This window comes from Coregonus lavaretus, assembly GCF_964263955.1.
Source record: "Coregonus lavaretus genome assembly, chromosome: 29".
In the NCBI taxonomy this organism is placed as follows: Eukaryota; Metazoa; Chordata; class Actinopteri; order Salmoniformes; family Salmonidae; genus Coregonus; species Coregonus lavaretus.
The window spans coordinates 7,307,578-7,321,366 of NC_140016.1; the positions used below are offsets into that span (position 1 = coordinate 7,307,578).

General features: G+C 35.4%; 1 protein-coding gene across 4 annotated transcripts in view; it reads left to right on the forward strand.

Annotated features, from left to right (window-relative positions):
• Positions 1–13,789, forward strand: part of LOC311104911 (complement component receptor 1-like protein) — a 113,919-nt gene that overhangs the window by 13,867 nt on the left and 86,263 nt on the right. For 2 of the 4 annotated variants that reach the window (XM_084146883.1, XM_084146885.1), the window contains one exon: positions 8–287. The exons of the other annotated variants lie outside the window; for them this stretch is intronic. In XM_084146883.1, the coding sequence (XP_084003009.1) occupies positions 8–219 (212 nt within the window). In that variant the 3' untranslated portion in view covers positions 220–287. Of the gene's footprint in view, positions 1–7; positions 288–13,789 lie in introns of those variants that run through there. 4 annotated transcript variants of the gene reach the window in all.

Here is a 13,789-nt window from a genome sequence, read left to right on the forward strand (position 1 = left end):
CCCACAGACGTGATTTGTCCAACACCTAAAATTGATAATGCTGTCCGAGTAGAGGGACATCAACCTTTGTACAGATACAAGTCTTTTGTCAGATATGAATGTAAAAAAGGATATGAAATGGAAGGTGAATCAAGTCTAACCTGTGAAATAGACAGCACCTGGTCAGCAACACTCCCAACATGCAAAGATAAGATGCATTTTGCACACAGGATTCAATAGGTCTATCTTGTCTAACTTTGATTAGTTCATAGATACGAGTTTTATTATTAAACAAGTATTGTGATCCATGTAGATTGTTTATTTTAAATCATACGCCCTTGTGTACATTTACATTTAGAACACTATCACATACACCCTTGTCTTAGTTATTAGAACACTATCACATACGCCCTTGTCTTAGTTATTAGAACACTATCACATACACCCTTGTCTTAGAACACTATCACATACACCCTTGTCTTAGTTATTAGAACACTATCACATACACCCTTGTCTTAGAACACTATCACATACGCCCTTGTCTTAGTTATTAGAACACTATCACATACACCCTTGTCTTAGAACACTATCACATACGCCCTTGTCTTAGTTATTAGAACACTATCACATACACCCTTGTCTTAGAACACTATCACATACACCCTTGTCTTAGTTATTAGAACACTATCACATGCACCCTTGTCTTAGAACACTATCACATACAGTGGGGAAAAAAAGGATTTAGTCAGCCACCAATTGTGCAAGTTCTCCCACTTAAAAAGATGAGAGAGGCCTGTAATTTTCATCATAGGTACACGTCAACTATGACAGACAAATTGAGAAAAAAAAATCCAGAAAATCACATTGTAGGATTTTTTATGAATTTATTTGCAAATTATGGTGGAAAATAAGTATTTGGTTACCTACAAACAAGCAAGATTTCTGGCTCTCACAGACCTGTAACTTCTTCTTTAAGAGGCTCCTCTGTCCTCCACTCGTTACCTGTATTAATGGCACCTGTTTGAACTTGTTATCACTTACAGTGAAGACTTACAGAAAACGTTTGACCTGTGTCATTGCCAACAAAGGGTATATTACAAAGTATTGAGAAACTTTTGTTATTGACCAAACACTTATTTTCCACCATAATTTGCAAATAAATTCATAAAAAATCCTACAATGTGATTTTCTGGAGAAAAAAATTATCATTTCGTCTGTCATAGTTGACGTGTACCTATGATGAAAATTACAGGCCTCTCTCATCTTTTTAAGTGGGAGAACTTGCACAATTGGTGGCTGACTAAATACTTTTTTTCCCCACTGTACACCCTTGTCTTAGTTATTAGAACACTATCACATACGCCCTTGTCTTAGTTATTAGAACACTATCACATACACCCTTGTCTTAGAACACTATCACATACACCCTTGTCTTAGTTATTAGAACACTATCACATACACCCTTGTCTTAGAACACTATCACATACGCCCTTGTCTTAGTTATTAGAACACTATCACATACACCCTTGTCTTAGAACACTATCACATACACCCTTGTCTTAGTTATTAGAACACTATCACATACACCCTTGTCTTAGTTATTAGAACACTAACACACACGCCCTTGTCTTAGTTATTAGAACACTATCACATACACCCTTGTCTTAGTTATTAGAACACTATCACATACACCCTTGTCTTAGTTATTAGAACACTATCACATACACCCTTGTCTTAGTTATTAGAACACTATCACATACACCCTTGTCTTAGTTATTAGAACACTATCACATACACCCTTGTCTTCGTTATTAGAACAATATCACATACACCCTTGTCTTAAAACACTATCACATACACCCTTGTCTTAGTTATTAGAACACTATCAAATACACCCTTGTCTTAGTTATTAGAACAATATCACATACACCCTTGTCTTAGTTATTAGAACACTATCACATACACCCTTGTCTTAGTTATTAGAACACTATCACATACACCCTTGTCTTAGTTATTAGAACAATATCACATATGCCCTTGTCTTAGTTATTAGAACACTATCACATTTACATTACATTTACATTTACGTCATTTAGCAGACGCTCTTATCCAGAGCGACTTCACATACACCCTTGTCTTAGAACACTATCACATACACCCTTGTCTTAGTTATTAGAACACTACCACATACACCCTTGTATTAGTTATTAGAACACTATCACATACACCCTTGTCTTAGTTATTAGAACACTATCACATACACCCTTGTCTTAGTTATTAGAACACTACCACATACACCCTTGTCTTAGAACACACTCACATACACCCTTGTCTTAGTTTTTAGAACACAATCACATACACCCTTGTCTTAGAACACTATCACATACACCCTTGTCTTAGTTATTAGAACACTATCACATACGCCCTTGTCTTAGTTATTAGAACACTATCACATACACCCTTGTCTTAGAACACTATCACATACACCCTTGTCTTAGTTATTAGAACACTATCACATACACCCTTGTCTTAGAACACTATCACATACGCCCTTGTCTTAGTTATTAGAACACTATCACATACACCCTTGTCTTAGAACACTATCACATACACCCTTGTCTTAGTTATTAGAACACTATCACATACACCCTTGTCTTAGTTATTAGAACACTAACACACACGCCCTTGTCTTAGTTATTAGAACACTATCACATACACCCTTGTCTTAGTTATTAGAACACTATCACATACACCCTTGTCTTAGTTATTAGAACACTATCACATACACCCTTGTCTTAGTTATTAGAACACTATCACATACACCCTTGTCTTAGTTATTAGAACACTATCACATACACCCTTGTCTTCGTTATTAGAACACTATCACACACACCCTTGTCTTAAAACACTATCACATACACCCTTGTCTTAGTTATTAGAACACTATCAAATACACCCTTGTCTTAGTTATTAGAACAATATCACATACACCCTTGTCTTAGTTATTAGAACACTATCACATACACCCTTGTCTTAGTTATTAGAACACTATCACATACACCCTTGTCTTAGTTATTAGAACAATATCACATATGCCCTTGTCTTAGTTATTAGAACACTATCACATTTACATTACATTTACATTTACGTCATTTAGCAGACGCTCTTATCCAGAGCGACTTCACATACACCCTTGTCTTAGAACACTATGACATACACCCATTTCTTAGTTATTAGAACACTATCACATACACCCTTGTCTTAGAACACTATCTCATACACCCTTGTCTTAGTTATTAGAACACTATCACATACACCCTTGTCTTAGTTATTAGAACACTATCACATACACCCTTGTCTTAGTTATTAGAACACTACCACATACACCCTTGTATTAGTTATTAGAACACTATCACATACACCCTTGTCTTAGTTATTAGAACACTATCACATACACCCTTGTCTTAGTTATTAGAACACTACCACATACACCCTTGTCTTAGAACACACTCACATACACCCTTGTCTTAGTTTTTAGAACACAATCACATACACCCTTGTCTTAGAACACTATCACATACACCCTTGTCTTAGTTATTAGAACACTATCACATACACCCTTGTCTTAGAACACTATCACATACACCCTTGTCTTAGTTATTAGAACACTATCACATACACCCTTGTCTTAGAACACTATCACATACACCCTTGTCTTAGTTATTAGAACACTATCACATACACCCTTGTCTTAGTTATTAGAACACTATCACACACGCCCTTGTCTTAGTTATTAGAACACTATCACATACACCCTTGTCTTAGTTATTAGAACACTATCACATACACCCTTGTCTTAGTTATTAGAACACTATCACATACACCTTTGTCTTAGTTATTAGAACACTATCACATACACCCTTGTCTTAGTTATTAGAACACTATCACATACACCCTTTTCTTCGTTATTAAAACACTATCACATACACCCTTGTCTTAGAACACTATCAAATACACCCTTGTCTTAGTTATTAGAACAATATCACATACACCCTTGTCTTAGTTATTAGAACACTATCACATACACCCTTGTCTTAGTTATTAGAACACTATCACATACACCCTTGTCTTAGTTATTAGAACACTATCACATTTACATTACATTTACATTTAGGTCATTTAGCAGACGCTCTTATCCAGAGCGACTTCACATACACCCTTGTCTTAGAACACTATCAAATACACCCTTGTCTTAGTTATTAGAACAATATCAAATACACCCTTGTCTTAGTTATTAGAACACTATCACATACACCCTTGTCTTAGTTATTAGAACACTATCACATACACCCTTGTCTTAGTTATTAGAACACTATCACATACACCCTTGTCTTAGTTATTAGAACAATATCACATATGCCCTTGTCTTAGAACACTATCTCATACACCCTTGTCTTAGTTATTAGAACACTATCACATACACCCTTGTCTTAGTTATTAGAACACTATCACATACACCCTTGTCTTAGTTATTAGAACACTACCACATACACCCTTGTCTTAGTTATGAGAACACTATCACATACACCCTTGTCTTAGTTATTAGAACACTATCACAAACGCCCTTGTCTTAGTTATTAGAACACTATCACATACACCCTTGTCTTAGTTATTAGAACACTATCACATACACCCTTGTCTTAGTTATTAGAACACTATCACATACACCCTTGTCTTCGTTATTAGAACACTATCACACACACCCTTGTCTTAAAACACTATCACATACACCCTTGTCTTAGTTATTAGAACACTATCAAATACACCCTTGTCTTAGTTATTAGAACAATATCACATACACCCTTGTCTTAGTTATTAGAACACTATCACATACACCCTTGTCTTAGTTATTAGAACACTATCACATACACCCTTGTCTTAGTTATTAGAACAATATCACATATGCCCTTGTCTTAGTTATTAGAACACTATCACATTTACATTACATTTACATTTACGTCATTTAGCAGACGCTCTTATCCAGAGCGACTTCACATACACCCTTGTCGTAGAACACTATGACATACACCCATTTCTTAGTTATTAGAACACTATCACATACACCCTTGTCTTAGAACACTATCTCATACACCCTTGTCTTAGTTATTAGAACACTATCACATACACCCTTGTCTTAGTTATTAGAACACTATCACATACACCCTTGTCTTAGTTATTAGAACACTACCACATACACCCTTGTATTAGTTATTAGAACACTATCACATACACCCTTGTCTTAGTTATTAGAACACTATCACATACACCCTTGTCTTAGTTATTAGAACACTACCACATACAACCTTGTCTTAGAACACACTCACATACACCCTTGTCTTAGTTTTTAGAACACAATCACATACACCCTTGTCTTAGAACACTATCACATACACCCTTGTCTTAGTTATTAGAACACTATCACATACGCCCTTGTCTTAGTTATTAGAACACTATCACATACACCCTTGTCTTAGAACACTATCACATACACCCTTGTCTTAGTTATTAGAACACTATCACATACACCCTTGTCTTAGAACACTATCACATACGCCCTTGTCTTAGTTATTAGAACACTATCACATACACCCTTGTCTTAGAACACTATCACATACACCCTTGTCTTAGTTATTAGAACACTATCACATACACCCTTGTCTTAGTTATTAGAACACTATCACACACGCCCTTGTCTTAGTTATTAGAACACTATCACATACACCCTTGTCTTAGTTATTAGAACACTATCACATACACCCTTGTCTTAGTTATTAGAACACTATCACATACACCCTTGTCTTAGTTATTAGAACACTATCACATACACCCTTGTCTTAGTTATTAGAACACTATCACATACACCCTTTTCTTCGTTATTAAAACACTATCACATACACCCTTGTCTTAGAACACTATCAAATACACCCTTGTCTTAGTTATTAGAACAATATCACATACACCCTTGTCTTAGTTATTAGAACACTATCACATACACCCTTGTCTTAGTTATTAGAACACTATCACATACACCCTTGTCTTAGTTATTAGAACACTATCACATTTACATTACATTTACATTTAGGTCATTTAGCAGACGCTCTTATCCAGAGCGACTTCACATACACCCTTGTCTTAGAACACTATCACATACACCCTTGTCTTAGTTATTAGAACACTATCACATACACCCTTGTCTTAGAACACTATCTCATACACCCTTGTCTTAGTTATTAGAACACTATCACATACACCCTTGTCTTAGTTATTAGAACACTACCACATACACCCTTGTATTAGTTATTAGAACACTATCACATACACCCTTGTCTTAGTTATTAGAACACTATCACATACGCCCTTGTCTTAGTTATTAGAACACTATCACATACACCCTTGTCTTAGTTATTAGAACACTACCACATACACCCTTGTCTTAGAACACAATCACATACACCCTTGTCTTAGTTTTTAGAACACAATCACATACACCCTTGTCTTAGAACACTATCACGTACACCCTTGTCTTAGTTATTAGAACACTATAACATACGCCCTTGTCTTAGTTATTAGAACACTATCACATACACCCTTGTCTTAGAACACTATCACATACACCCTTGTCTTAGTTATTAGAACACTATCACATACACCCTTGTCTTAGAACACTATCACATACGCCCTTGTCTTATTTATTAGAACACTATCACATACACCCTTGTCTTAGAACACTATCACATACACCCTTGTCTTAGTTATTAGAACACTATTACATACACCCTTGTCTTAGTTATTAGAACACTATCACATACGCCCTTGTCTTAGTTATTAGAACACTATCACATACACCCTTGTCTTAGTTATTAGAACACTATCACATACACCCTTGTCTTAGTTATTAGAACACTATCACATACACCCTTGTCTTAGTTATTAGAACACTATCACATACACCCTTGTCTTAGTTATTAGAACACTATCACATACACCCTTGTCTTAGAACACTATCACATACACCCTTGTCTTAGTTATTAGAACACTATCAAATACACCCTTGTCTTAGTTATTAGAACAATATCACATACACCTTGTCTTAGTTATTAGAACACTATCACATACACCCTTGTCTTAGTTATTAGAACAATATCACATACACCCTTGTCTTAGTTATTAGAACACTATCACATACACCTTGTCTTAGTTATTAGAACACTATCACATACACCCTTGTCTTAGTTAATAGAACAATATCACATACACCCTTGTCTTAGTTATTAGAACAATATCACATATGCCCTTGTCTTAGTTATTAGAACACTATCACATACACCCTTGTCTTAGTTATTAGAACACTATCACATTTACATTACATTTACATTTACGTCATTTAGCAGACGCTTTTATCCAGAGCGACTTCACATACACCCTTGTCTTAGAACACTATCACATACACCCTTGTCTTAATTATTAGAACACTATCACATACACCCTTGTCTTAGAACACTATCTCATACACCCTTGTCTTAGTTATTAGAACACTATCACATACACCCTTGTCTTAGTTATTAGAACACTATCACATACACCCTTGTCTTAGTTATTAGAACACTACCACATACACCCTTGTATTAGTTATTAGAACACTATCACATACACCCTTGTCTTAGTTATTAGAACACTATCACATACGCCCTTGTCTTAGTTATTAGAACACTATCAAATACACCCTTGTCTTAGTTATTAGAACACTACCACATACACCCTTGTCTTAGAACACTATCACATACACCCTTGTCTTAGTTATTAGAACACTATCACATACGCCCTTGTCTTAGTTATTAGAACACTATAACATACACCCTTGTCTTAGTTATTAGAACACTATCACATACGCCCTTGTCTTAGTTATTAGAACACTATCACATACACCCTAGTCTTAGTTATTAGAACACTACCACATACACCCTTGTCTTAGAACACTATCACATACACCCTTGTCTTAGTTTTTAGAACACAATCACATACACCCTTGTCTTAGAACACTATCACATACACCATTGTCTTAGTTATTAGAAGACTATCACATACGCCCTTGTCTTAGTTATTAGAACACTATAACATACACCCTTGTCTTAGTTATTAGAACACTATCACATACGCCCTTGTCTTAGTTATTAGAACACTATCACATACACCCTAGTCTTAGTTATTAGAACACTATCACATACACCCTTGTCTTAGAACACTATCACATACACCCTTGTCTTAGTTATTAGAACACTATCACATACGCCCTTGTCTTAGTTTATTTGAACACTATCACATACACCCTTGTCTTAGTTATTAGAACACTATCACATACACCCTTGTCTTAGTTATTAGAACACTATCACATACGCCCTTGTCTTAGTTATTAGAACACTATCACATACACCCTTGTCTTAGTTATTAGAACACTATCACATACACCCTTGTCTTAGAACACTATCACATACACCATTGTCTTAGTTATTAGAACACTATCACATACACCCTTGTCTTAGTTATTAGAACACTATCACATACGCCTTGTCTTAGTTATTAGACCACCATCACATACGCCCTTGTCTTAGTTATTAGAACACTATCACATACACCCTTGTCTTAGTTATTAGAACACTATAACATTTACATTACATTTACATTTACGTCATTTAGCAGACGCTTTTATCCAGAGCGACTTCACATACACCCTTGTCTTAGAACACTATCACATACACCCTTGTCTTAGTTATTAGAACACTATCACATACACCCTTGTCTTAGAACACTATCTCATACACCCTTGTCTTAGTTATTAGAACACTATCACATACACCCTTGTCTTAGTTATTAGAACACTATCACATACACCCTTGTCTTAGTTATTAGAACACTACCACATACACCCTTGTCTTAGTTATGAGAACACTATCACATACACCCTTGTCTTAGTTATTAGAACACTATCACAAACGCCCTTGTCTTAGTTATTAGAACACTATCACATACACCCTTGTCTTAGTTATTAGAACACTACCACATACACCATTGTCTTAGAACACTATCTCATACACCCTTGTCTTAGTTATTAGAACACTATCACATACACCCTTGTCTTAGTTATTAGAACACTATCACATACACCCTTGTCTTAGTTATTAGAACACTACCACATACACCCTTGTCTTAGTTATGAGAACACTATCACATACACCCTTGTCTTAGAACACTATCACATACACCCTTGTCTTAGTTATTAGAACACTATCACATACACCCTTGTCTTAGAACACTATCACATACACCCTTGTCTTAGAACACTATCACATACACACTTGTCTTAGTTATTAGAACACTATCACATACACCCTTGTCTTAGTTATTAGAACACTATCACATACGCCCTTGTCTTAGTTATTAGAACACTATCACATACACCCTTGTCTTAGTTATTAGAAAACTATAACATACACCCTTGTCTAAGTTATTATAACACTATCACATACACCCTTGTCTTAAAACACTATCACATACACCCTTGTCTTAGTTATTAGAACACTATCACATACACCCTTGTCTTAGTTATAAGAACACTATCACACGCGCCCTTGTCTTAGTTATTAGAACACTATCACATACACCCTTGTCTTAGTTATTAGAACACTATCACATACACCCTTGTCTTAGTTATTAGAACACTATCACATACACCCTTGTCTTAGTTATTAGAACACTATCACATACACCCTTGTCTTCGTTATTAAAACACTATCACATACACCCTTGTCTTAGAACACTATCACATACACCCTTGTCTTAGTTATTAGAACACTATCAAATACACCCTTGTCTTAGTTATTAGAACAATATCACATACACCCTTGTCTTAGTTATTAGAACACTATCACATACACCTTGTCTTAGTTATTAGAACACTATCACATACACCCTTGTCTTAGTTATTAGAACAATATCACATATGCCCTTGTCTTAGTTATTAGAACACTATCACATACACCCTTGTCTTAGTTATTAGAACACTATCACATTTACATTACATTTACATTTACGTCATTTAGCAGACGCTCTTATCCAGAGCGACTTCACATACACCCTTGTCTTAGAACACTATCACATACACCCTTGTCTTAGTTATTAGAACACTATCACATACACCCTTGTCTTAGAACACTATCTCATACACCCTTGTCTTAGTTATTAGAACACTATCACATACACCCTTGTCTTAGTTATTAGAACACTATCACATACACCCTTGTCTTAGTTATTAGAACACTACCACATACACCCTTGTATTAGTTATTAGAACACTATCACATACACCCTTGTCTTAGTTATTAGAACACTATCACATACGCCCTTGTCTTAGTTATTAGAACACTATCAAATACACCCTTGTCTTAGTTATTAGAACACTACCACATACACCCTTGTCTTAGAACACTATCACATACACCCTTGTCTTAGTTTTTAGAACACAATCACATACACCCTTGTCTTAGAACACTATCACATACACCCTTGTCTTAGTTATTAGAACACTATCACATACGCCCTTGTCTTAGTTATTAGAACACTATAACATACACCCTTGTCTTAGTTATTAGAACACTATCACATACGCCCTTGTCTTAGTTATTAGAACACTATCACATACACCCTAGTCTTAGTTATTAGAACACTACCACATACACCCTTGTCTTAGAACACTATCACATACACCCTTGTCTTAGTTTTTAGAACACAATCACATACACCCTTGTCTTAGAACACTATCACATACACCCTTGTCTTAGTTATTAGAACACTATCACATACGCCCTTGTCTTAGTTATTAGAACACTATAACATACACCCTTGTCTTAGTTATTAGAACACTATCACATACGCCCTTGTCTTAGTTATTAGAACACTATCACTTACACCCTAGTCTTAGTTATTAGAACACTATCACATACACCCTTGTCTTAGAACACTATCACATACACCCTTGTCTTAGTTATTAGAACACTATCACATACGCCCTTGTCTTAGTTATTAGAACACTATCACATACACCCTTGTCTTAGTTATTAGAACACTATCACATACACCCTTGTCTTAGTTATTAGAACACTATCACATACGCCCTTGTCTTAGTTATTAGAACACTATCACATACACCCTTGTCTTAGTTATTAGAACACTATCACATACACCCTTGTCTTAGAACACTATCACATACACCCTTGTCTTAGTTATTAGAACACTATCACATACACCCTTGTCTTAGTTATTAGAACACTATAACATTTACATTACATTTACATTTACGTCATTTAGCAGACGCTTTTATCCAGAGCGACTTCACATACACCCTTGTCTTAGAACACTATCACATACACCCTTGTCTTAGTTATTAGAACACTATCACATACACCCTTGTCTTAGAACACTATCTCATACACCCTTGTCTTAGTTATTAGAACACTATCACATACACCCTTGTCTTAGTTATTAGAACACTATAACATTTACATTACATTTACATTTACGTCATTTAGCAGACGCTTTTATCCAGAGCGACTTCACATACACCCTTGTCTTAGAACACTATCACATACACCCTTGTCTTAGTTATTAGAACACTATCACATACACCCTTGTCTTAGAACACTATCTCATACACCCTTGTCTTAGTTATTAGAACACTATCACATACACCCTTGTCTTAGTTATTAGAACACTATCACATACACCCTTGTCTTAGTTATTAGAACACTACTACATACACCCTTGTCTTAGTTATGAGAACACTATCACATACACCCTTGTCTTAGTTATTAGAACACTATCACATACGCCCTTGTCTTAGTTATTAGAACACTATCACATACACCCTTGTCTTAGTTATTAGACCACTACCACATACACCATTGTCTTAGAACACTATCTCATACACCCTTGTCTTAGTTATTAGAACACTATCACATACACCCTTGTCTTAGTTATTAGAACACTATCACATACACCCTTGTCTTAGTTATTAGAACACTACCACATACACCCTTGTCTTAGTTATGAGAACACTATCACATACACCCTTGTCTTAGAACACTATCACATACACCCTTGTCTTAGTTATTAGAACACTATCACATACACCCTTGTCTTAGAACACTATCACATACACCCTTGTCTTAGTTATTAGAACACTATCACATACACACTTGTCTTAGTTATTAGAACACTATCACATACACCCTTGTCTTAGTTATTAGAACACTATCACATACGCCCTTGTCTTAGTTATTAGAACACTATCACATACACCCTTGTCTTAGTTATTAGAACACTATCACATACACCCTTGTCTTAGAACACTATCACATACACCCTTGTCTTAGAACACTATCACATACACCCTTGTCTTAGTTATTAGAACACTATCACATACACCCTTGTCTTAGTTATTAGAACAGTATCACATACACCCTTGTCTTAGTTATTAGAACACTATCACATACGCCCTTGTCTTAGTTATTAGAAAACTATCAGATACACCCTTGTCTTAGTTATTAGAACACTATCACATACACCCTTGTCTTAGAACACTATAACATACACCCTTGTCTTAGTTATTAGAACACTATCACATACACCCTTGTCTTAGAACACTATCACATACACCCTTGTCTTAGTTATTAGAATACTATCACATACACCCTTGTCTTAGTTATTAGAACTCTACCACATACTCCCTTGTCTTAGTTATTAGAACACTATCACATACACCCTTGTCTTCGAACACTATCACATACACCCTTGTCTTAGTTATTAGAACACTATCACATACACCCTTGTCTTATTTATTAGAACACTATCACATACTCCCTTGTCTTCGTTATTAGAACACTATCACATACACACTTGTCTTAGTTATTAGAACACTATCACATACGCCCTTGTCTTAGTTATTAGAACACTATCACATACACCCTTGTCTTAGAACACTATCACATACACCCTTGTCTTAGAACACTATCACATACACCCTTGTCTTAGTTATTAGAACACTATCACATACGCCCTTGTCTTAGTTATTAGAACACTATCACATACACCCTTGTCTTAGTTATTAGAACACTATCACATACACCCTTGTCTTAGAACACCATCACATACATCCTTGTCTTAGAACACCATCACATACACCCTTGTCTTAGTTATTAGAACACAATCACATACACCCTTGTCTTAGTTATTAGAACACTACAACATACACCCTTGTCTTAGTTATTAGAACACTATCACATACACCCTTGTCTTAGTTATTAGAACACTACCACATATGCCCTTGTCTTAGTTATTAGAACACTATCACATACACCCTTGTCTTAGTTATTAGAACACTGTCACATACACCCTTGTCTTAGAACACTATCACATACACCCTTGTCTTAGTTATTAGAACACTATCACATACACCCTTGTCTTAGAACACTATCACATACACCCTTGTCTTAGTTATTAGAACACTATAACATACACCCTTGTCTTAGAACACTATCACATACACCCTGTTCTTAGTTTTTAGAACACTTTCACATACACCCTTGTCTTAGAACTCTATCACATACACCCTTGTCTTAGTTATTAGAACACTATCACAAACACCCTTGTCTTAGTTATTAGAACACTATCACATAAACCCTTGTCTTAGAACACTATC